At 40.8% G+C, this 25,504-nt stretch overlaps 1 protein-coding gene across 1 annotated transcript in view; it reads right to left on the bottom strand.

The window, feature by feature from the left end:
- LOC124794644 (autophagy-related protein 2 homolog A) overlaps window positions 1-25,504 on the bottom strand; it is a 496,478-nt gene that overhangs the window by 225,714 nt on the left and 245,260 nt on the right. The window contains exon 21 of the mRNA XM_047258162.1: window positions 24,881-25,031. Coding sequence (XP_047114118.1) covers window positions 24,881-25,031 — 151 coding nt within the window. The remainder of the gene's footprint in view (window positions 1-24,880; window positions 25,032-25,504) is intronic.

The following is a 25,504-nucleotide window of genomic DNA, read 5'->3' on the forward strand; positions in this document are numbered from 1 at the left end:
TGAAAGACCTGAGTCGAAACAAGGCCCCGGGAGTAGACAACATTCCCTTAGAACTACTGATGGCCTTGGGAGAGCCAGTCATAACAAAACTCTACCATCTGGTGAGCAAGATGTATGAGACAGGCGAAATACCCTCAGACTTCAAGAAGAATATAATAATTCCAATCCCAAAGAAAGTAGGTGTTGACAGGTGTGAAAATTACCGAACTATCAGTTTAATAAGTCACAGCTGCAAAATACTAATGCGAATTCTTTACAGACGAATGGAAAAACTGGTAGAAGCGGACCTCGGGGAAGATCAGTTTGGATTCCGTAGAAATGTTGGAACACGTGAGGCAATACTAACCTTATGACTTATCTCAGAAGAAAGATTAAGAAAAGGCAAACCTACGTTTCTAGCATTTGTAGACTTAGAGAAAGCTTTTGACAATGTTAACTGGAATACTCTCTTTCAAATTCTGAAGGTGGCAGGTATAAAATACAGGGAGCGAAAGGCTATTTACAATTTGTACAGAAATCAGATGGCAGTTATAAGAGTCGAGGGGCATGAAAGGGAAGCAGTGGTTGGGAAGGGAGTAAGACAAGGTTGTAGCCTCTCCCCGATGTTATTCAATCTGTATATTGAGCAAGCAGTAAAGGAAACAAAAGAAAAATTCGGAGAAGGTATTAAAATTCATGGAGAAGAAATAAAAACTTTGAGGTTCGCCGATGACATTGTAATTCTGTCAGAGACAGCAAAGGACTTGGAAGAGCAGTTGAACGGAATGGACAGTGTCTTGAAAGGAGGATATAAGATGAACACCAACAAAAGCAAAACGAGGATAATGGAATGTAGTCAAATTAAATCGGGTGATGCTGAGGGAATTAGATTAGGAAATGAGACACGTAAAGTAGTAAAGGAGTTTTGCTATTTAGGGAGTAAAGTAACTGATGGTGGTCGAAGTAGAGAGGATATAAAATGTAGACTGGCAATGGCAAGGAAAACGTTTCTGAAGAAGAGAAATTTGTTAACATCGAGTATAGATTTAAGTGTCAGGAAGTCGTTTCTGAAAGTATTTGTATGGAGTGTAGCCATGTATGGAAGTGAAACATGGACGATAACTAGTTTGGACAAAAAGAGAATAGAAGTTTTCGAAATGTGGTGCTACAGAAGAATGATGAAGATAAGGTGGGTAGATCACGTAACTAATGAGGAGGTATTGAATAGGATTGGGGAGAAGAGAAGTTTGTGGCACAACTTGACCAGAAGAAGGGATCAGTTGGTAGGACATGTTTTGAGGCATCAAGGGATCACAAATTTAGCATTGGAGGGCAGCATGGAGGGTAAAAATTGTAGAGGGAGACCAAGAGATGAATACACTAAGCAGATTCAGAAGGATGTAGGTTGCAGTACGTACTGGGAGATGAAGAAGCTTGCACAGGATAGAGTAGCATGGAGAGCTGCATCAAACCAGTCTCAGGACTGAAGACCACAACAACAACAACATGTTAAGTACATGATTATTGTTATTTGGGCAGCAAAATAATTGATGACAGCTGAAGTAAAGAAGATACAAAGAAGGACAGACAACAGCAAGAAATGCATGTCTGAAGAAGAGAAATTTGCTAACACCAAAATATAAATTTAAGTGTTAGGAAAAATTTTTATGAACATATTTGTCCACATTTATATATTATATGCAAGGGAAATGTGGAAAATAAACAGTACAGACAAAGGGAGAAATGCTGTGTTACAGAAGAATGTTGCAGATTTGAGAGTAGACTGAGTAACTAATTGTGATGTACAGGTTCTGTCCCAAGTGTTCCCAGAATGAGTTTTGGTAGTTTGCAATGCTGGATAGTGGGGCAAAGCTTCAGATGGAGAAATTGGTCGGGGATCTAAGCTTTGAAATGAGACTAGTGCCAGTCACCTGCAGGCAATTGTTGAGGCAGGGTCATGCTCAACACAGATGTATGTACTGCACCCTCGGCGAGCACAATATGAACCAGTCTTTGGAACAGCATTATATGCTCAAGTTCTGTGTGAAACTGGGGAAAAATGGGGTGGAGATACTCAAAATGCTTCACAATGCCTACGGTGATGGGGCAATGAAACAAAGTCGAAGTTTCATGTGGCACAAGAGGTTCCAGGAAGGTCGAGAGACCATCAACGACAACAACCGCTCAGGTCCCTTGTCGATGTCACAAACAGATGACTTGGTGCAGAAAGTGCCTCAAGTTGTAGATAAGACCAATGATGAAGTGTTTGGATGATTGCAAAGGAGTGTGGAACACCCAAAACAATCGTTCACCCATTTTAACTGTGGATCTTCAAATGAGGAAAGTCTGCACAAAAATGGTGCCAAAAGTCCTGACGAGTGACATGAAGGAACAACATTTGTTGAAGTGCCAGGAATTGCATGAATGCTATAAAACAGACCCAGAATTTTTGGACAGAGGAATCACAGGGGACAAGATGTGCATTTCTGAGTATGATCCCAAAACAAAGCGTCAGAGGAGCAAGTGACACACCAAGGAGTTTCATCACCTGAAAAAAGCAACGATGAGCAAACCATGAATCATGACAATGCTCGTTGCATTTTTTACAGAAATGTGTGGTTCACAGTGAATATGTGCCACAAGGACAAACAGTAAATTGAAAAGAAATTGCAACAAATGGATCGTGCACCATGACAACATGTCAAGCCATACCGCACTCTGTGTCTCTGCGTTGCTGGCCAAAATGGATGTGGCAACGCTGTCCCAGCTGCCGTACAGCCCCGACCTCACATCAGCAGGATCAAAAGAAACCTAAAAGGAACTCATCACGGGGCACTGGTAGCGCTAAAAGTAGCTTTGATGACCGCACTGAAGGAGATACCTATTGAAGACAGCCAGGGTGCCTTCAATGAATGGGTGAAGCATTGGCAATGGCGCATCGAAGAAGGGTGAGAATATTTTGAAAAGTCCTGAAAAGATTGTAAACTGACATTGAATAAATGATTTTTTAAAAATCATTCTGGGAACTTCTGGGACAGACCCTGTACTAAGGTGTTGAGCAGATATTAGGCATATAAACAAGACTGAAAACATTGGTAAGCTTTCAGACAATGTTCTTCTCCCGAGCTGATACAAGACACACATCCACAATCATAGCTACAATGTCACTGCCAATACTGATGTACACATACTGCAGCTCAATTGGGACAATCAATCTCCAGCTCCAATAAAATGTTGACAATGTGTCACAGTCACTATTTTTTGGGTGCTACTAAGAGAACTGAAGTTTTGCCACAACAGCCAGGAAAGCCTTAAAAGTTGGAAGTAGCCAAAATATTGTGATGACAGTTGTGGCAACTGACCTGTTCAAACACTGTTAACGCAGCTGGGACGAATATTGCAATAGCAATGACACAGCAGAATAACTGTGCTACAGCAGGACCAGCTTGCTGGTTTCCACACCTTCAAGTGGGACTAAGTTATACTGTATGTGGTTAGAAGTGGTACATCGATACAACAAGCAAGCACCTAACCAATATAAATGCCCATCATTTCTTATCAAAGGTGGTCCAGTATGACAGGACCAACCACAAGGAGAGGGTCACCCCAGGTGATGGAGCGATACGGTTCTGCAAGCAGCCACCACACTTTTGAGCCTTCACTGCATGCTCTAAGTCTACCTCCTCAGGTTTGGTGCCTATCCACTGGTTGGACACTTTCTGGAAACTTCAGTCACAGCAGACTTCTACCCTCAAGAGCAGCCATTCAAGACCAGGTTAGCGCAGCAGTTCACACACCTACACTGTGCAGGCATCCTGGTGCTACACGCCTTCACTTGCAAGATCCCCAGCAAGAATTACAGTGGGCCTCTGTGCCACTGGCACACCTTGCCACAAGCAGCCCTGCCATGAATATCTGAGGACTCTGGGCATTAGCACTCCTCCAGCTGCTCATGTCACAGCTGGATATCTGGCAACCTGCCGGTTCAGCAACCCACCAGTCCACCGTGCGCTGTCCTCACCGTGTGCCACAGAAGGGTGGAGTTGGAGGACAGGGGGGCTGGTGGATGCCACAAAGCAGCACTATGAGTGTTGCAGCTTGAGTCTAAACAAAATATTTGACTATTGGTGTTGTTTCCATGTGTCACCAACAGCCAACATCCTCATAACGACTCACTGTCACTACCCAACCCTGCCACCACAGAGGTCACCCACAAGGGGTCACTACAGTTGGTGTCAGGAAGTCCAAATACCACAGCTGCAGCTCCAGTGTCAACATGCAGTGGGGTGAGTGGACAAACTGTTTTGCTTCTCCTTCTTAGATGTGCAGAGGAGGTGGGTTCAAGGCAGGACTACTATCAGAATTACATTTGTCAGGGAGCACTGTTTGGAATGAATACGGTATTCACTGTGCAACCTACTAGGGTACAGTGCAACATGTGCCGAGTCTGTATCAGTGGAGTGCTTTATGTGGCTTCATTATGGTCATACTTCTAGGTAGTGTACCAAGTCGAAGTGGCTAATGGTTAGGCATCAGGTGTGTGTAGTATGCTATGGTTATGAATGTGTAAACTATTTTTTTGTTGCGCTTTTGTTTTATGCACTTGGTTACATATCGTAGGTAAGGGTTCCATAACAGCACAGTCCAGGAGACAGGGTGTTTCCAAGCAGTGGGCAAGCAGTTGTTAGTTAAACAGAAAGCACAGTTCTCACTGGATAATGCGAAGACAAAGAGGGCATTCCTGGCCACGATGAGTCTACTAGTATCAAACATAGGCCTTAATTTGAGGAAAAAATTCCTGAGGATGTATGTTTGGAGCACAGCATTGCTTAGTAGTGAAACATGGACTGTGGGAAAACCAGAGCAGAAGAGAATCACAGCATTTGAGATGTGGTGCTAAACAAGAACGTTGAAAATTAGGTGGACCGAAAAGGTAAGAAATGGGGAGGTTCTACGCAGGTTTGGTGAGGAAAGGAATATACAGAAAACACTGACAAGAAGAAGGGACAGGATGGTAGGACATCTTTTAAAAGATCACTGACTAACTTCTGTGGTACTAGGGGCAGCTGTACAGGGTAAAAACTGTAGAGGAAGACAGAGATTGGAATATATCCAACAAATAATTGAAGATAAAAGTTGCAAGTGCTACTTTGAGATAAGAGTTTGGCACAGGAGAGGAATTCATGGCAGGCTGCATCTAACCAATCAGGAGACTGGTAAAATAAATAAAAATAATAATAAAAAAGTGAAGATGTATAAGTGACTGACAGCTAGGAATAAAAAGGAGGTATTGTCCATGGCAGCAAGTCCTTTAACAGATTAAGCTGTCACCAAATTGATTACTTTCTTTTCTGGTAAGTCAATCATATGATGTCTTTCTCGGATGACCTGGAAGCAGCAGCAAAGGTTGGCGGTTGAGAAAACAGATAGCTACTGCAAGCAGCAAGATTAAGGTTGACAGGAGAAGCAAAAGCTTTTTTGAGAAGTACAAAAAGTTTAAAAATGCACACACATTTGAGGAGCTGAACCAGAGCATGCAGTAACACTATAAAATAAATAAATAAATAGAATTTAATTAAATACAGATTAGCATGAGGTTTTCCCATGAGCAATTACATGAATATGAAGAAACACAATGAGACAATGGAATGTTTTGTTGACAGAATATGGAAAGTTAATGTACAAACTTACGAGCGGGGGAGGGGGGGGGGAGCTGCCACTTGACATGTCTAGGACAGTTCAGACAGGTACCCCAAAAGACCTGTACACTGCTGTCAGGTTGGCTACAGAGTCAGAGAAGATTATGTAGCGAAAGGGGTGTGCAATAAGTGAGGTGCGTTTTCTGTTGACATAAGGTGCTATAGGTGTGGTTAAAGGAAGTTTCCAAAAGATTATGTGCTGCACATCTCACATGAAGCACCAAGGTTTGTTATTTGGGGCATTAAATCAATCGAGATGGGATGAAGACGGATACATGCAGTACGAGATTTTCCAGTTCCTAAAACAAGCAAGGAGTTTCAATTGGTTTTGGGGTTGGTAAATTATTACAGAAGATTCATGAATGGGTTCATATATGTTGCCTGGCCACTTACACAACTGCGAATGACGAGTGAAATTCAAATGGGCAAAAGAGTATCGAGCCATATTTGGGGGGTTGAATGCTTTATGTCAATTCTGGTGCTGATTTTTTTCAGACTATGAGAAAGAGTTCGCACGATCATGTGACAATTCCAGTCACGCACTGTGGTGTGTTTTGAGCCAGCTGATAGATGGCAAAGAGTATCCTGTGGCTTGTCCTTCATGGCAGTTAAACAACATGAAAAGGGATTACTCCACAACAGAGAAGGAAACACTGAGTGTAATACACAGGATTAGGTCTATTTGATGCAACTTCTATGGCAAGAAGTTCGAGGCAGTACCCAATCGTGCAGCAGTGAAGTGGTTGTGGGGTTGAAGGACCCTCCAAGCAGATCCAAAAGGTGGGCACTGAGACTAAGTGAGTTTGACTATGTAGTTATTCGTACACTGGGCAAGAGACACGTGCACACAGGCATCCGGACAGACAAAGCAGGAAGGTTATGGCAGGGCGAGTACTGGCTCAACGTCTTGCAGAGTGTCAGACAGTGCAAGCTGCTGTTGCTGAATGCAGTCTGTACAATACACAGCTGTGGTTCACTGTGCACAACACCTTTCATGTAGATCAACTAAGTTGGTACAACGCATGATAGCAACTGCTAAGCTGAGAGAAGAGGTGCTGAAGGAAGTACACGGCCTCATGCAACCTGGGCAAGGGGGTCCGATGGTGACAAATTGAAGGGTTGTGGAGTGTGGAAAACAAGGAAAGATGACACAGACCAGTACATAAAAAATTGTGTACCCCGTGTCCAATGAGGCAACAGAAAATACCTCCACAGAGGTTAGGAGAGGCAACCAAACCATTTGAAATGACAGGAATGGATAGTCTATGACCTTTTAACTGGACTCCAGCTGGAAACTGTTATATTTTTAATGATTATTGACCATTTCTTGATGTACATGGGAATTATCAACATTCCTAGTCAACAAGCATTTACAGTGGTGCAGGCCACAGTGAGCAACTGGTTGCTGAAGTTTGATGTCTCTGAAACAATTATCATAGACCAAGATAGTAATTTTATGTCGGATTTGATGAAGCAATTGAAAACTAAGAACTAGCCTGTTGCCCCTGCAAGCTAATGGTAGAACAGAACACTTGCATTGTATGAGTGGTAGAAAGTTGAGTTACTACATCAACTCCCAACATAATGTTTGGGATACTTACTTGTCATTTGTCATAGCAGCATACAGATACAAAGTTCACACTAGCATGGGGGCTATCCCCCCTATGGGATAGTATATAGAACAATGACGCCTTTATTGTTTGAAGTAATCCAACAACAAATCGGGAAGGATGGGGAGCCATTTAAAATTTTTGCCAAGACACTAACAGCGGTATGGAAATGTGTACAGAGGACAAACACAAAGGCGCTGGAACAACAGGAAGAGGTCAGAAAATGAATGAGGAAGTTATCACATTATGGAGCAGGATGAAGGAGTGATGTTATTGAGCCCAAATATCCCAAAGGGTAAAACAAAAAAACTATTACAAGGTACCACAGGTCATACCAATTAATAAAAACAATGTCACTGGTAAATGTCAAGCTTCAATTGCCATGCAGAATTATCAGACTTCATGTTGGATGCCTACGGCACTTCACGGCACCCCAGATGCATTGCTGGAAGTGTCGGCATTGACCACTAAGAGAAGGGCTACAGGAAATAAGAAAGGTGAGCACAAGGATCTTGCACCACCCATGCACAAGACACTGTACGAGTTGAGACTGAGGAAGTACGAATGAATATCTTGGTCTCACAGTTAGTGAACGTAGAATGTAAAGTTAGGTTAGATTGTAATGTTAGTCAAAGTGTTTTGCTTGTATTGGTACTGAGGGACGGCATATGATCACTCCACAACCACATTTCATTGTTATAAGGGCTGTGGGGGATAATCTTTCTTTTTTTGCCATAGCTGCTACTGTTTAATGTCTGGGGTGTCTTGTCTGTATACTCAAGGAACTGTGTTGGCAGATGGCAGTTCTTTCAAAGGGAAGAAGAAAAGTAACTGCAGCTTCCTTTTTTTTCAGGTTGCCATATGCAAGAGATGATGATTGGGGAAGCCTAATTATAACAGTGCTTCATCTCCCACCAAGGGTGGAGTGGAAGCACTGCGGTATCACGTGTTGCACCAAAGAGTACTCTGGTCAGCATCATGACAAAATTTGTTGCCCAACATTAGCTTTGAATCAACTGTATGCTAAGTTTAAATTACAACATGGTTGTAATGTAAATTTGTTTTTCTATGTTCTAATTGACATGTGTACTATGTTGTAGTGAAAGGAGAGCTGAGAGCAGTGTGAATTGATGCAGAGACAAAGAATCACATGCAGAAGCTCCATGGCACTAGAAGAACAGACGAGCAGAAGCTGGCCACTGCATTAAGCACAAAAGAACAGTTACAACAATATGCCTATTCTTCAAGTACTAATAGCTGTTCACTTGTCAAAGTTTAATAGTTCCTATTGCTTTTTAACATGGGCTAAATGGACATAGCATATCTGAGATCTGCACGGGACATTATCTGATGTACAAACTGATCAGTTCATTTTGAGGTCCAAGAGGGCCAGTAGATACATACCATCCAGCTTGGATCTTTGCTAAGACAATCAATCATCTTACAGAACTGTCCTAAAGCAGTAACAGTGAGTCAAAATACTGAATGGGCATGTATTACTTGATCCTGTCCTTTAAGGAAGGTGGATTACAGTTAATAATTACATGGTACCAAAGATATGAACCTTAGTGGGACTAAGATTGAATTCGATATACAATCAGGCAGGTTCTCAATGTAGCATTTGGTTCTAATAATTTAATGTGATAGTGAAATGATATTGACTACTTGTTGATTCATAGAGGTATTGTAAATGTTTAAAAGGGATCACATCCACAGTGAGTGGACTATGCCTTTTAGTAGGTTGGAGACTACTGTGGCTTGCAATGGGTGCTCAGAGCAGACTTGATCGCAAGATATTGCTGATGATTGGTGCAACCGATCCTGTCTGATTTAAAATTTTGCTGACAGATATTCTGCCCATATAAGAATAAAGATTGAGAACTGGAACTGTTAGATTCTTAGTGTATTACTGGAACCATTAAGTATTTGACCAACAAAGCTATTAGTTTAATCACTGAATAAAGTTCCCTTCACTGCTGCAACCATTTACTGCGGTAAGCATAATGTTAAAACCCAATGCCTAAAGTGCTGAAGATTTCATTACTATAATTGTAATTAGAAGTCAAGCGGTGGTGGCATACGATAATTATTTTTATTTATGCGGGGGCCCAGAGTAGGATTGGGGATACACAGAAGCTCGACGTCAGCAAACTGTATACAAATAAAAATAGCGACCAATGAAATCCACCTTCATTTAACATCAAACAAAGTTTATTCTGATATTTTGTAGTTAGCTCTGTAGCTGATTTTGATGAAGAAGAAATTTTATAAAAATAAAAAATGGTAATAATAATAATAATAATAATAATAATAATAATAATAATAATTAATTACCAAAAAGCTCTTGATAGTGTACCCCACTCATGGTTACTACAAATATTGGTAATATACAAAGTGGATCCTAAATTGATACAGTTCCTAAACATAGTAATGAAAAATTGGAAAACCACATTTAATATCCAAACAAATTCAAATAATATCACATCACAACCAATACAGATTAAGCGTGGAATATACCAAGGAGACTCATTAAGTCCTTTCAGGTTCTGCCTTGCCCTGAACCCACTATCCAACATGCTAAATAATACAAATTATGGATACAATATTACTGGAACATACCCACACAAAATCACACATTTGCTATACATGGATGATCTAAAACTACTGGCAGCAACAAATCAACAACTCAACCAATTACTAAAAATAACAGAAGTATTCAGCAATGATATAAATATGGCTTTTGGAACAGACAAATGTAAGAAAAATAGCATAGTCAAGGGAAAACACACTAAACAAGAAGATTACATACTGGATAACCACAGCGACTGCATAGAAGCGATGGAAAAAACAGATGCCTATAAATATCTAGGATACAGACAAAAAATAGGAATAGATAATACAAATATTAAAGAAGAACTAAAAGAAAAATACAGTCAAAGACTAACAAAAATACTGAAAACAGAACTGAAAGCAAGAAACAAGACAAAAGTTATAAATACTTATGCTATACCAATATTGACCTACTCATTTGGAGTAGTGAAATGGAGTAACACAGACCTAGAAGCGCTCAATACACTTACACGATCACAATGCCGCAAATACAGAATACATCACATACATTCAGCAACAGAAAGATTCACATTAAGCAGAAAGGAAGGAGGAAGGGGATTTATCGACATAAAAAACCTACATTATGGACAGGTAGACAATTTAAGAAAATTCTTTACAGAACGAACAGAAACTAGCAAAATACACAAAGCAATCACTCATATAAATACTTCGGCTACACCACTGCAATTTCATAACCACTTCTACAACCCTTTAGATCACATAACATCAACAGACACGAAGAAAATAAATTGGAAAAAGAAAACACTACATGGCAAGCACCCGTATCATCTAACACAGCCACACATCGATCAAGACGCATCCAACACATGGCTAAGAAAAGGCAATATATACAGTGAGACAGAAGGATTCATGATTGCAATAAAGGATCAAACAATAAACACCAGATATTACAGCAAGCATATTATTAAAGATCCCAATACCACAACAGATAAATGCAGACTTTGCAAACAACAAACAGAAACAGTAGATCACATCACAAGCGGATGTACAATACTGGCAAATACAGAATACCCCAGAAGACATGACAATGTAGCAAAAATAATACATCAACAGCTTGCCTTACAACATAAACTTATAAAACAACACGTTCCCACATACAAGTATGCACCACAAAGTGTACTGGAGAATGATGAATTCAAATTATACTGGAACAGAACCATTATAACAGATAAAACAACACCACATAACAAACCTGACATCATACTCACCAATAAAAAGAAGAAATTAACACAACTAATCGAAATGTCCATACCCAATACAACAAATATACAAAAGAAAACAGGAGAAAAAATTGAAAAATACATCCAACTGGCTGAGGAAGTCAAGGACATGTGGCATCAGGATAAAGTTGACATTATACCAATTATACTATCAACTACAGGAGTCATACCACACAATATCCACCAGCACATCAATGCAATACAGCTACATCCAAACTTATATATACAACTACAGAAATCTGTAATTATTGATACATGTTCAATTACCCGAAAGTTCCTAAATGTAACATAACACATACCATACAGTTAAAAGGAAGTGACGCTTGATCAAGGTCCGCGTCACTTTCCATTTATAACCAGACTTAACGTCTGAGAAAGTAAAGAAATAATAATAATAATAATAATAATAATATAATATGTATATATGAAGGGATTCATCTACCTCTGCATCTGCATGGATACTCTGCAAATCACATTTAAGTGCCTGGCAGAGGGTTCATCGAACCACCTTCACAAATCTCTACTATTCCAATCTTGTATAGCGTGCGGAAAGAACGAACACCTATATCTTGCCTTATGAGCTCTGATTTCCCTTATTTTATTGCAGTGATCATTTCTCCCTATGTAGGTTGGTGTCAACAAAATATTTTCGCATTCGGAGGAGAAAGTTGGTGATCGGAATTTCGTGAGAAGATTCTGTCGGAATGAAAAACGCCTTTTTTTAATAATGTACAGCCCAAATCCTGTATCATTTCTGTAACACTCCGATAATACAAAACATGCTGCCCTTCTTTGAACTTTTTCGATGTACTCCGTCAGTCCTATCTGGTAAGGATCCCATACCGCGCAGAAGTATTCTAAAAGTGGATGGACAAGTGTAGTGCAGGCAGTCTCCTCAGTAGATCTGTTACATTTTCTAAGTGTCCTCCCAATAAAACACAGTCTTTGGTTAGCCTGCCCCACAACATTTTCTGTGTGTTCCTTCCAATTTATGTTGTTCGTAATTGTAATAGCTAGGTATTTAGTTGAATTTAAGGCTTTTAGATTAGACTGATTTATTGTGCAACTGAAGTTTAACAATTTCCTTTTAGCACTCATGTGGATGACCTCACACTTTTCGTTATTTAGGATTAACTGTCAATTTTCGCACCATTCAGGTATCTTTCCTAAATCATTTTACAATTTGTTTTGATCTTCTGACGACTTCATTAGTCAATAAATGACAGTGTCATCTGCAAACAACCTAAGACGGCTGCTCAGATTGTCTCCCAAATCGTTTATATAGATAAGGAACAGCAAAGGGACTATAACACTACCATGGGCAACGCCAGAAATCACTTCTGTTTAACTAAATGACTTTCTGTTAATTATTATGAACTGTGACCTCTCTGACAGGAAATCACAAATCCAGTCACATAACTGAGACGAAGTTCCATAAGCACGCAATTTCACTACAAGCCGCTTGTGTGGTACAGCATCAAAAGCCTTCCGGAAATCCAAAAATATGGAATCGATCTGAAATCCCTTGTTTATAGCACTCAACACTTCATGTGAATAAATAGTTGTGTTTCACCGGAACGATGTTTTCTAAACCCATGTCGTCTGCGTGTCAATAGACAGTTTTCTTCAAGGTAATTTATAATGTTTGAACACAATATTTGTTACAAAATCCTGCTGCATATCAATGGTAATGATATGGGCCTATAATTTAGTGGATTACTCCTACTAACTTTCTTGAATATTGGTGTGACCTGTGCAACTTTCCAGTCTTTGGGTACGGTTCTTTCATCCAGCGAACGGTTGTATACGACTGTTAAATATGGAGCTAATGCATCAGTGTACTCTGAAAGGAACCTAATTGGTATACAGTCTGGACCAGAAGACTTGCTTTTATTAAGTGATTTAAGTTGCTTCACTATTCTTCGTTACTCATGTTGGCAGCTGTTCTCGATTCGAACTCTGGAATATTTACTTCATCTTCTTTTGTGAAGGCATTTCGGAAGGCTGTGTTTAGTAACTCTGCTTTGGCAGTACTGTCTTTGATAGTATCTCCATTGCTATTGTGCAGAGAAGGCATTGCTTGTTTCTTGCCACTAACATACTTCACATACGACCAGAATCTCTTGGATTTTCTGCCAGGTTTCGAGACAAAGTTTCGTTGTGGAAACTGTTATATGCATCTTGCATTGAAGTCCGTGCTAAATTTTGAGCTTCTGTAAAAGATCACCAATCTTGGGGATATTGCATCTGTTTAAATTTGGCATGTTTGTATAGTTGTTTCTGCAATAGCATCCTAACCCATTTTATGTACCAAGGAGGATCAGCTCCGTCGTTTGTTAATTTATTTGGTATAAATCTCTCAATTTCTACTGATACTATTTCTCTGAATTCAAGCCACATCTGGTTTACACTTATATTATTAATTTGGAATCTACGACAATTTACAATTGTTATACCAATGGTTCCTGTACCTATGTTCCTCCTGTGTTTGGCCAGCACACTTTGTGACTGAAGCCCTTCTTGTGTTTTCCCGAGACCCTCTAACCTATAAAAAACTGCCCAGTCCACGCCACATAGCCCCTGCTACCCATGTAGCCACCTCCTGCGTATAGGAAGGTGTCATGTGAATTTTTATCTGCTTTTTTGAATAGATATATTTTTTGCTTATTTTTGGAGGATTTTGGGATTACAATATTCAATCTCACTATGATAACCCAGTGTTCACTAATCCCTGTATCAGTTTTGATGCTCGTTATTAACTCAGGATTTTTTGTTGCTAAGAGGTCAAGTGTGTTTTCACTACCGTTTACTATTCGCGTGTGCTCATGAACTAACTGTTCAAAATAATTCTCAGAGAATGCGTTTAGCATGATTTTGGATGATATTTTATGCATACCTCTGGAATTAAACATGTATTTTTGCCAACATATCGAAGGTAAATTAAAGTCACCACCAACTATTATCGTATGAGTTGGGTACGTGTTTGAAATCAAACTCAAGTTTTCTTTGAACCTTTCAGCAACTCTATCATCTGAATTGGGATGTCAGTAAAAGGATCCTATTATTATTTTATTCCAGTTGCCAACAATGACCTTTGCCCATGCTAACTCACAGGAAGTATCTACTTCAATTTTGCGACAAGTTAAACTACTTCTAACAGCAACAAACACGCCACCGCCAACTGTGTCTTGCATACCCTTTCGGAACACAGTTGGGTTCTTTGCAAAAATTTCAGCTGAGCTTATATCTGGCTTCAGCCAGCTTTCAGTGCCTATAACGATTTGAGCATCAGTGCTTTCTATTAGCATTTGGAGCTCTGGTACTTTCCCAACACATCTACGACAATTTACAATTGTTATACCAATGGTTCCTGTATCTATGTTCCTCCTGTGTTTGGCCAGCACACTTTGTGACTGAAGCCCTTCTTGTGTTTTCCCGAGACCCTCTAACCTAAAAAAACTGCCCAGTCCACGCCACATAGCCCCTGCTACCCATGTAGCCACCTCCTGCGTATAGTGGACACCTGACCTATTCAGCAGAACCCGAAACCCAACCACCCTTTGGCGCAAGTCGAGGAATCTGCAGCCTACACGGTCGCAGAACCATCTCAGCCTCTGATTCAGACCCTCCACTCAGCTCTGTACCAGAGGTCTGCAAACGGTCCTGTGCTCTTCATGGTATCTGGGAGGACCCTTTCCACATCTGGAATGACTCCACCCGGTATGCACATGGAGTGCACATTGGTTTTCTTTCCCTTCTTGTCAGTCAAGTCCCTAAGGGACCCTATAACGCACCTAACATTGGAGCTCCCAACTACCAATAACCCCTCCCTCTGAGACTGCCTGGACCTTGCAGGCTGAGTGGTTTCCTCTGAAACAGGACAGGCGACAGCATCTGGCTCAGCGACAGTGTCTGCCACAGACAGCACCTGGAATCTGTTTGTTAGACAAACCAGGGAGGCCTTATGTGCGGGGTCAACTTCAGTGTGAGCAGTAACTGGGTTGGCCACTGGTGAGGACTGATCGGAGGACTCGGACGTGCTGGACGTCCACTGGATCCCCACGGCCGGCCCACAAAAGTGGCGCCCATCCACTGCAGCCTCAAGATATGTAACTGAAGCAATCAGAGCCTCAAGCTGAGACCGAAGTGTCACCAACTCAGCTCACATCCGCACACAACAATCGCAGTCCCTGTTCATACTAAAGACCGTGGAAAACTAACTACGCAGATAAACGGACTATCGGCACGTGCTGCACATCTCTACTGTGGACCCTGATGAAAATGCAGGAACTGTGTGTAATAATATGCAGAGATTCAAAAACCTAACTACCAAAGCACTCAGGTGAAGCTAAATAATTTGCCCCTGATTAGGAACTTTTAATATGTCACAAAATTGGTTTACTTTCCGACGCAAACGAAAACGCAAGAACTGTGGCTATAGATATTAAATTTACACGCAGAAACACAAGAAACTAAACTATTAAAGCACACAGATGACATAATAAAATTTGCTCCTGGTTAGGAACTTGTAAATGTCACAAAAGTGGTTACTTCCCTGTTGCTGCATCTGTCTCGGTCGGCTACTGCTGCCTGACTGACTGCCTGACTCAATTATTGAAAATAAATTGCTACATACAACTTATGTCATATATATAGATGTATAAACTGGTAACTAGCAGCATTAACTTCACAAATAGATTGTTGTTGTTGCTGCTGTTGTAATCTGTATTACAAAGACAGGTTTGATACGGCTCTCCATGTTACTCTAGCCTGTGCAGGCCTCTTCATCTCCAAATAACTATTGCAACTTACATCCTTCTGAATCTGTTACCGTAGTCATCTCTTGGTCTCCCTCTCCATGAATTTTACCCCAACACTTTCCTCCAACACTAAACTGCTGATCCCTTGATGTCTCAGAATGTGTCCTACCAACCAATTCCTTCTTCTAGTCAGGTTGTGCCACAAATTCCTATTCTCCCCAATTCTGTTTGGTACCTCCTTGTTACTTATGTGATCCACCCTGCTAATCCCCAATATTCTTCTGTAGTATGTTTCAAAAGCTTCTATTCTCTTCTGATCTAAATTGTTTATCATCCATGTTTCACATCCATACATGGCTATGCTCCACATACACTTTCAGGAAAGATTTTGTAACATTTAAAGCTATATTCAATGTTAACAAACTTTTCTTCTTCAGAAACACTTTCCTTGCATTTTACATACCCTCTACTTCAGCCATCATCATTTATTTTGGTTCCCAAATAGCAAAACCCATCAACAACTTTCAGAGTCTCATTTCCTAACCTCATTCCTTCAGCATAATCTGATTTAATTAGACTACATCCCATTATCCTTGTTGTGCTTTTTTTATATTCACCTTATATTCTCCTTTCTGGACACAGTCCATTCTGTTCAACAGCTGTTCCAAGTCCTTTGCTGTCTCTGACAGAATTGCAATGTCATTAGTAATCCTCAAAGTTTTTGTATGAATGCATGGTGTCTGTTCTTTCGGAAATGTCCAAAAGAACAGACACTTCATAGAATCTGTACCTGTGATACGTGTTATGTAAAATGAAAGTGAAGGAAGTGAAAAGAAAGGAAACTTTCATTTCTACACCTAATTTTCTTTTGGTCTCGTTTACTGCTTGCTCAGTGTACAGTTTGAATAACATCAGGGATAAGCTACAACCCTGTCTCACTCCCTGCTCAAATAAGTATGTAATTAATATTAATAGGAAAATTCAGAGATACTAGTATTTGTTCAGTGCTGTATAAAGTGATATGCTCGGTTGGTTATAGAGAGACTGACCATTTACTGAACTATTGACTGAAGTCCACTAGACTGAGAATTTATAGTTGATGGTACATTTTATACCATCTTTATACACTACTTAGACTGGCCAGATACACAAGTCAAGTTAGTCTGCCTATATATGATAGTTCAATGTACAGGCAATCCTGCAAGTTAACAGGATCATAATTAACAGTATGTGTACATTTATGAGTACACATACAGATAGAAATTATGTACTGGAAAGATGGGCACAATAACAATTGACCTCACAGTATATCTTCTGCACAGTACAATCAGTAGTTGGAAAGTGGTGTGCAATTTACAAGGCAAGAGGATGTTGTTCTCGCCAGTCACCAATGGATGATGAGACCATAATTTAATCCATGGGAGATAGGGAATAATGTGAGGAGGTTGGAGGATATGTTTTGAAAGTTAGAGGAAAAAGGTGTGTTCAGAGAAGGGTGGAGGAAATACAGCAAATTGCATATGTCCTAGAAATGGTTATGGGGCAAATGCAGTAAGCAGTTGATATACAAGGTATGTGAGGAAATTAATGAGACTCATTTTTTATCTATCAAAGTTTTTATCAAAATATGTCGGTCACATTCTTTCGAATGTTATCCAGGGTCCAAAATGATGTCCTTTGAAGACATTTTTTTCAATTTTGGGAAGAGAAAAAAGTCTCAAGGACTCAGGTCAGGTGAACAGGGAGGTTGTGGAACAACAGGAATGCCTTTTGAGCTCAAAAATTCCATGATGGAAGCGGCCATGTGATATGGGGCGCTGTCATGATGCAGCATCCACTTCTCAGCAATGTCTAGTCTCACTCAATTGACCCTTTTCCTGAGCCTCTTAAGGACATCTTTGTAAAACACTTGATTCACAGTTTGTCCTGGAGGGACAAATTCTTCACAGATGACACCCCTACTGTCAAAAAAGCAAATCAGCATTGTTTTGGTCTTTGATTTGCTCACTCAGCTGTTTTCAGTCGAGGAGATGTCTCAGTGTGCCACTTCTCACTTTGCTGCTTTGTCTCAGGATCGTACTCAAAAATCCTCGATTCATCACCTCTACATCTACATCTACATCTACATCTACATCCATACTCCACAAGCCACCTGACAGTGTGTGGTGGAGGGTACCTTGAGTATCTCTATTGGTTCTCCCTTCTATTCCAGTCTCGTATTGTTTGTGGAAAGAAAGATTGTCGGTATGCCTCTTTGTGGGCTCTAATCTCTCTGATTTTATCCTCATGGTCTCTTTGTGAGATATACGTAGGAGGGAGCAACATACTGCTTGACTCCTCGGTGAAGGTATGTTCTCGAAACTTCAACAAAAGCCCGTACCGAACTACTGAGCGTCTCTCTTGCAGAGTCTTCCACTGGAGTTTATCTATCATCTCCGTAAAGCTTTTGCAATTACTAAATGATCCTGTAATGAAGCGTGCTGCTCTCCGTTGGATCCTCTCTCTCTCTCTTCTATCAACCCTATCTAGTATGGATCCCACATCGGTGAGCAGTATTCAAGCAGTGGGTGAACAAGTGTACTGTAACCTACTTCCTTTGTTTTCAGACTGCATTTGTTTAGGATTCTTCCAATGAATCTCAGTCTGGCATCTGCTTTTACGACGATTAATTTTATATGGTCATTCCATTTTAAATCACTCCTAATGCCTACTCCCAGATAATTTATGGAATTAACTGTTTGAAGTTGCTATATTATAGCTAAATGATAAAGGATGTTTCTTTCTATGTATTCGCAGCACAATTCATTGCAGATCCTTCTGCATTTCAGTACAATTTTCCATTGTTAAAACCTCTCGATATACTACAGCATCATCTGCAAAAAGCCTCAGTGAACTTCCGATGTTATCCACAAGGTCATTTATATATATTGTGAATAGCAACAGTACTACGACACTCCCCTGCAGCACACCTGAAATCACTCTTACTTCGGAAGACTTCTCTCCATTGAGAATGACATGCTGCGTTCTGTTATCCAGGAACTCTTCAATCCAATCACACAATTGGTCTGATAGTCCATATGCTCTTACTTTGTTCATTAAACGACTGTGGGGAACTGTATCAAATGCCTTGCGGAAGTTGAGAAACACGGCATCTACCTGGGAACCCATGTCTATGGCCCTCTGAGTCTCATGAACAAATAACGCGAGCTGGGTTTCACACTATCGTCTTTTTCAAAACCCATGCAGATTCCTACAGAGTAGATTTCTAGTCTCCAGAAAAGTCATTATACTCAAAAATAATACGTGTTCCAAAATTCTACAACTGATCGATGTTAGAGATATAGGTCTACAGTTCTGCACATCTGTTTGATGTCCCTTCTTGAAAATGGTGATGGCCTGTGCCCTTTTCCAATCTTTTGGAATGCTACGCTCTTCTAGAGACCTACGGTACACCCCTGCAAGAAGGGGGCAAGTTCCTTCGCGTACTCTGTGTGAAATCGAACTGGTATCCCATCAGGTTCAGCAGCCTTTCCTCTTTTGAGCGATTTTAATAGTTTTTCTATCCCTCTGTCATCTATTTCGATATCTACCATTTTGTCATCTGTATGACAATCTAGAGGAGGAACTACAGTGCAGTCTCCCTCTGTGAAACAGCTTTGGAAAAAGACATTTAGTATTTCGGTCTTTAGTCTGTCATCCTCTGCTTCAGTACCATTTTGGTCACAGAGTGTCTGGACATTTTGTTTTGATCCATCTACCGCTTTGACATATGACCAAAATTTCTTAGGATTTTCTGCCAAGTTAGTATACAGAACTTTACTTTCAAATTCATTGAACGCCTCTCACATAGCCCTCCTCACACTACATTTCGCTTTGTGTAATTTTTGTTTGACTGCAAGGCTTTGGCTATGTTTATGTTTGCTGTGAAGTTCCATTTGCTTCCGTAGCAGTTTTCTAACTCAGTTGTGGCTCTTTTCCATCTCTTACGATCTTGCTTGGCCCATACTGTACGATGGTTTTGAACTTTGTCCACTGATCCTCAACACTATCTGTACTTGAGACAAAACTTTTGTGTTGAGCCATCAAGTGCTCTGAAATCTGCTTTTTGTCACTTTTGCTAAAAGGAAAAAATCTTCCTACCTTTTTTAATATTTCTATTTACGGCTGAAATCACTGATGCTGTAACCACTTTATGATCACTGATTCCCTGTTCTGCGTTACCTGTTTCAAATAGTTCGGGTCTATTAGTCATCAGAAGGTCTAATATGTTATCACCACGAGTCAGTTCTCTGTTTAACTGCTCAAGATAGCTTTCAGATAAGGCACTTTAAAAAATTTCACTGGATTCATTGCCCCTGCCACCTGTTATAACTGTTTGAGTCTCCCAGTCTATATCTGCTCAATTAAAATCTCCACCCAAAACTATAACATGGTTGGGAAATCTACTTGAAATATTTTCCAAATTTTCCTTCAGGTGTTCTGCCACAACAGCTGCTGAGCCAGGGGGCCTATAGAGACATCCAATTACCATGTTTGAGCCTGCTTTAACCATGACCTTCACCCAAATTATTTCTCATTTTGGATCTCTGTCAATTTCCTTCGATAGTATTGCACTTTTTATTGCTATAAACATGTCTTCCCCTTCACTGTCCAGCCTGTCTCTACGGTATACATTCCAATCTGAGTTTAGAATTTCATTACTGTTTACATCTGGTTTCAGCCAACTTTCTGTCCCTAGTACTATGTGGGCATTATGACCGTTTATTAATGAGAGCAGTTCTGGGACCTTTCTATAGACGCTCCTGCAGTTTACTATTACCACATTAATATTGCCATTCCCTGTTGCGTTTTGCCTACTGCTACCTTGTCGCGTCTCAGGAGGCGTCTTGTCGGGCCTAGAAAAGGAATTCTCTAGCCTAAAAAAACCCAAATGTGCACTCCACAAGTACTCTGCTACCCTTGTAACCGCTTCCTGCGTGTAGTGCACATCTGACCTATTCAGGGGGACCCTACATTTCTCCACCTGATAGCGGAGGTTGAGAAATTTGCACGCCATATCTTTGCAGAATCGTCTGAGCCTCTGGTTTAAGCCATTAATCATGTGGTGCACAGTCAGCTGAGCCTAACATGACTAGTGCTGGCACAGTACCTGGCTGGCTTATGAAAGGTGCAGGTAAAAAAAGGAGACGTATTTCTGATTGCAGAAGACAGTGGTAGGCACACAGTAATGACAGCAGAGAAACTCCAGCAATGTCAGAGCGAAAGATTATGACAGGTCCAACCTGGATAAGGCACACTGCCACTGACATATGTGAGGTTCAGTTGTTTCTGAGCAAAACGAATGATCAGGAATGTTCATGAGACATTCTGGAACTGCAACCCCACTTAATAAATGCAGAGCAGCATAGGATCTACTCTGTGTATAATGCAACAGTGTTGGTAGTAAATTGCTACGAGAGGGGGAGATCCACAGCTACAAAGTCATTGTAATTACTTGGGGGTGGATTGTTAATCAATTGGAAATCTGCAATATAACAAGGCCAACATTTCATCTTCCAACCAATGTTATGGGTACCAGCAGGATGAACATAATACAATCACAATTGTGCTCACCAAACAAACTGCGAGGGGTGCAAGTTTGACCTGCCTCAATCGTAGACTAGAACCAGACCTCATCCTCTCCCTGAATCAACTCTTAGCAACGTCAGTGGGGCCTATTTCTGTTGAATGGATATTTCTGCATGTGCAGCAGCACAGGGAGAAATAGCATTGCGTGACCACGACCATGAATATCACGGTATACGGCATCATACCAGCTCTGACTCTGTTCAGTGCAGCCTTCATCTATCTTAGGCAGAGAGCAGCTCACCCACATGACTCTCCGGTACACCAGCCACCGGTAGACTGGATTACCAATTATGGGTAATGTAACAAAAGAGATTGTTATTTTACATGAGCATTTAATGTAAATAATGATAAGGAATATATTTTCTAGTATTTACAATGTTTTGCAGACTCCTTACTTGTGCAGCAGAGCACTGATGTGAGTGAGTGCACAGTACCCGTAATTGATTTTTTGTGTGATGGGAAATGGCACATTGGAGAAGTGCCAATACTAGCAGCTGCATTCTTCTGTTGTGTAATTTTACAAGATGTCTATTTGGCCAATGTACTGTTAAATAGTTGTGAAAAAGAGTGGGAAATTGATAATACTATTCTATTAATTATAATGGAGATTTCAGAAGGGTTACTATATACATGTAAAAGGAAAGCCAATATGATTTTCATACATTAAATTCACAGCCACTGAACCCTGTGGTTCAAGCTGACTAGTATATATGGAGGAACTGATGATATTGTACACTGTTGTTAATGTATGTTGAGTCTCTGCAGATCTATCAAAGGCAGAGAACCGGAGGTTGTGTCTACCAAAGACAGGAGGTATGTAGTGTTGCCACAATTTCTACGGCACTACTATGAAAATATTAACTCTGTCACAAAAGTCATGAGAAGCCTTACAAACTGGCTGGAGCCAAAATCTCATCATGGCAGTTGCAATAATTGGCCTGTCTTTGCACTGCGAGCCAAGCCAGGCTGAGGATCGCAATACTCATGACACAACGAAAAGACAGGGCTATTGCGGCACTGGCTGTTTGGTTCCTACACCTTCGAGTGATGGAACTTAGTTATACCGTAAGGGGTCAAAAGTGGCACATACACGCAACAATTGAGCGTCTAATCATCATAAATAACATTCATTTCCAGCAAAAGTTGTTCCAGCATGTCAGTATCATCCTTGAAGAGACACTTACACAAGGCAGTGAGAAATGTGGTTCTGCAAGCAGCCACCACAAGTTTGGGCTTCCTCTACCATTAGCTGGACTGCAGGTTCTAAGACATCCTTGGACTTGACAACATTCCACTGGTGACCTGCCTTCCGGCTCACTCTGGCCACTGCAGACTTCTGGCATGGAGGACAGCCATTCAGGACCAGGGCAGTGTAGGCACTCACCCTCCTAAGCTGGAGCAGGCATTCTTGTGCCGTGCACCTTCACTGATAAGGGTAAGTTCCACTCTGAGGGATGACAAGCCCTGAAAGAATGACAATAGGTCTCCGCACCACCAGTACACCTCGCCGCAAGCTGCCGTGCCGTGCGTAGCCTGAGGCCTCATCACTCCACCATGTGCTGTCCTCACCATGTGCCAAAGGAGAGGGAGGGGAGATGCTAACAGAAAGCAGCACTTAACCATGTACCAAAGGAGAGGGTGGGGAGGGGGCGGGGGGGGGGGGGGGGGTTGCTACCAGAAAGCAGTGCTACAAGTATAGTTGCTTGAGACTGAATAAAATGTTTGACTGTTGATGATGTTTTCCTGTGTTACCAATGGCCAACCTTGCCACCATAGAGACCATCCACTCTGGGCCACTAAAATGAGAGGAGTGCAGAAAAATGAGAATGGGAGCCACAGGTGCAAGAAGGGGTGCTGGAGCCACAGGTGCAAGAAGGGACATAGAGAAGAGAAAACGAGGCCTAGAACAGTGAAAATGGAGCAAAAGAGGGGTTCAGAGGAGTGAAAATGGGTTCAGAGGAGCAATAAAGGGATCCAGAGGAGCGATACAGAGATCTAGATGAGTGATAAAGGGACCCAAAGGAGGGGGGAAGAGGAAATCAGATGAGCAAAAAAGAGAGCTGGAAGAGTGAAATAGGGGGCCCAAAGAGTGAAATAGGGGGCCCAAAGAGTGAAATAGGGGGCCCAAAGAGAGAATCAGGGGGTTGGAGGGCTGAAAAGTGGGTTCAAAAAAACAATAAGTGAAGTAGTACGACTGAGAAAGGGGGCCATCAGTGGGGAGTGGGGCAAAGGGATGAAGGTCAAGAAGGGGGGGCTGCAAGATCGAAAAAGTGGCCAGATCAAAAGGGGGGGGGGGGCTGGAGGATCAAAAAGGGGGGGCCAGAAGATCCAGAAGAGTGGCCAGAGGATCGAGAAGAGTGGCCAGAGGATCGAGAAGAGTGGCCAGAGGATCGAGAAGACTGGCCAGAGGATCGGGGGGGGGGGGGGGCTGAATGATCAAGAATGGAGGATGAGTGGGAATTTTATACTACCACCTCTCATCATCTTGCCGGGCATATACTATTCACGATTTTTTAACACCACTAGGGTTTGAATCATGTATCTTTTAGTCGGGTACCAGCTACAAAGGAAAAGGTTTCTTAACTGGGTATATTTAATTCAAACAGAAACGAGATACAATATATTGTTTAAGTGTTTTCCCTTTTACATTGCTCACAACAGAATAAGATTATCAGGCTTGAATAACTTAAAAGAAAAACATGAACTGTTTGCTAATATGAACAACTGCTTGTGTTAATTGAATTCATTTTCTGTATTCTAAACCACACACAAAAAGTGACTGCAGTGCCTTTTGATTTTAGGTGACTACACTACACTGCAGAAATACACATAACTTTAAGCAGCATTTTAGCAAATTTGTGATAAATCAATTGTGTGAAGAAATTATTACAGTTGTAAACATTTAATTTCTGACAATAGTTTCTCAAGATACACTTTCTCACATCCAGATCATTACTATCATAATTATTACTATCATAATTATTACTATAAATATAACTGTACTCTTCAAATAGTTCACAATTAATGCCCATCCCTGTCTCTATCTCGATATCCTGAAATGTTACTGATCAGACACAATATAAAAGGTCTCGCTTGAAATGAGGTAACTGTCTTGTATCTTTCCACATGCATGGATGTCAGTATGGTAGTATAGACAAAATGTAACTGACATTTACAAATAGGAAACAAGGATAGGAAAGTAGAATAAAGCTGCACATGATCCCACATGGCAAAACATTAGCACTTGAGATGACACTGAAGAACTTATAGGTAAATACTGCTTCAGTGAGAATACATATCATAAAAATGTAGCAAAACAAAAAGCTATAAAAACATGCAAAAGTATGCCTTACCACTGTGATAAAATGTTGCCTGGTTGACCTGAAGGCAAACATATCCTAAGCCAGTCTTCCCTCGATACCCAGAAACAGAAAACATATTGCCATCTTCAAAATGAATTTCCAACTCCCCATGCTGTCCAGGAATAACATTCCCTGAGGAATCCTGTAAAGGCACAGAGCAAATGTTTATAAAGTCAGTTAATAAGTGGCATTTATATGCTTATAAACCAAAGCTCTACTTGTATACAGCTTTTAAATAATAGAAACCCAGATAAGGTCTAACTCAATATTGTCACGTAAATTAATCATTGTTATGAATGCCACACTAGGTAAAGATGTATCTACAAAAGGGATAATAGACTTAAATAGATAGTTCAAGTGACAGCTTTCGTGTGCACCTACCAATCATTTATTTGAGGCAAGCATGATTCTAAATCATGTGAAAGCAAGTTTCTACATCTACACCTGTACATTGTAAATCACTGTCAGCTGCATAGCGTACGGTACATTTTGGCGTACTCTGTACTAAATCTTCTTCTCATTTCACGTGAGGGTGGGGCACAGAAAGAATGACTGCTTGCATGCCTCTGTTGCTTACCTAATTCTGCTTGTACAATCACTATGGAATAAATACAT

The sequence above is a fragment of the Schistocerca piceifrons genome, chromosome 4 (genome assembly GCF_021461385.2).
Source record: "Schistocerca piceifrons isolate TAMUIC-IGC-003096 chromosome 4, iqSchPice1.1, whole genome shotgun sequence".
Lineage (NCBI taxonomy): Eukaryota > Metazoa > Arthropoda > Insecta > Orthoptera > Acrididae > Schistocerca > Schistocerca piceifrons.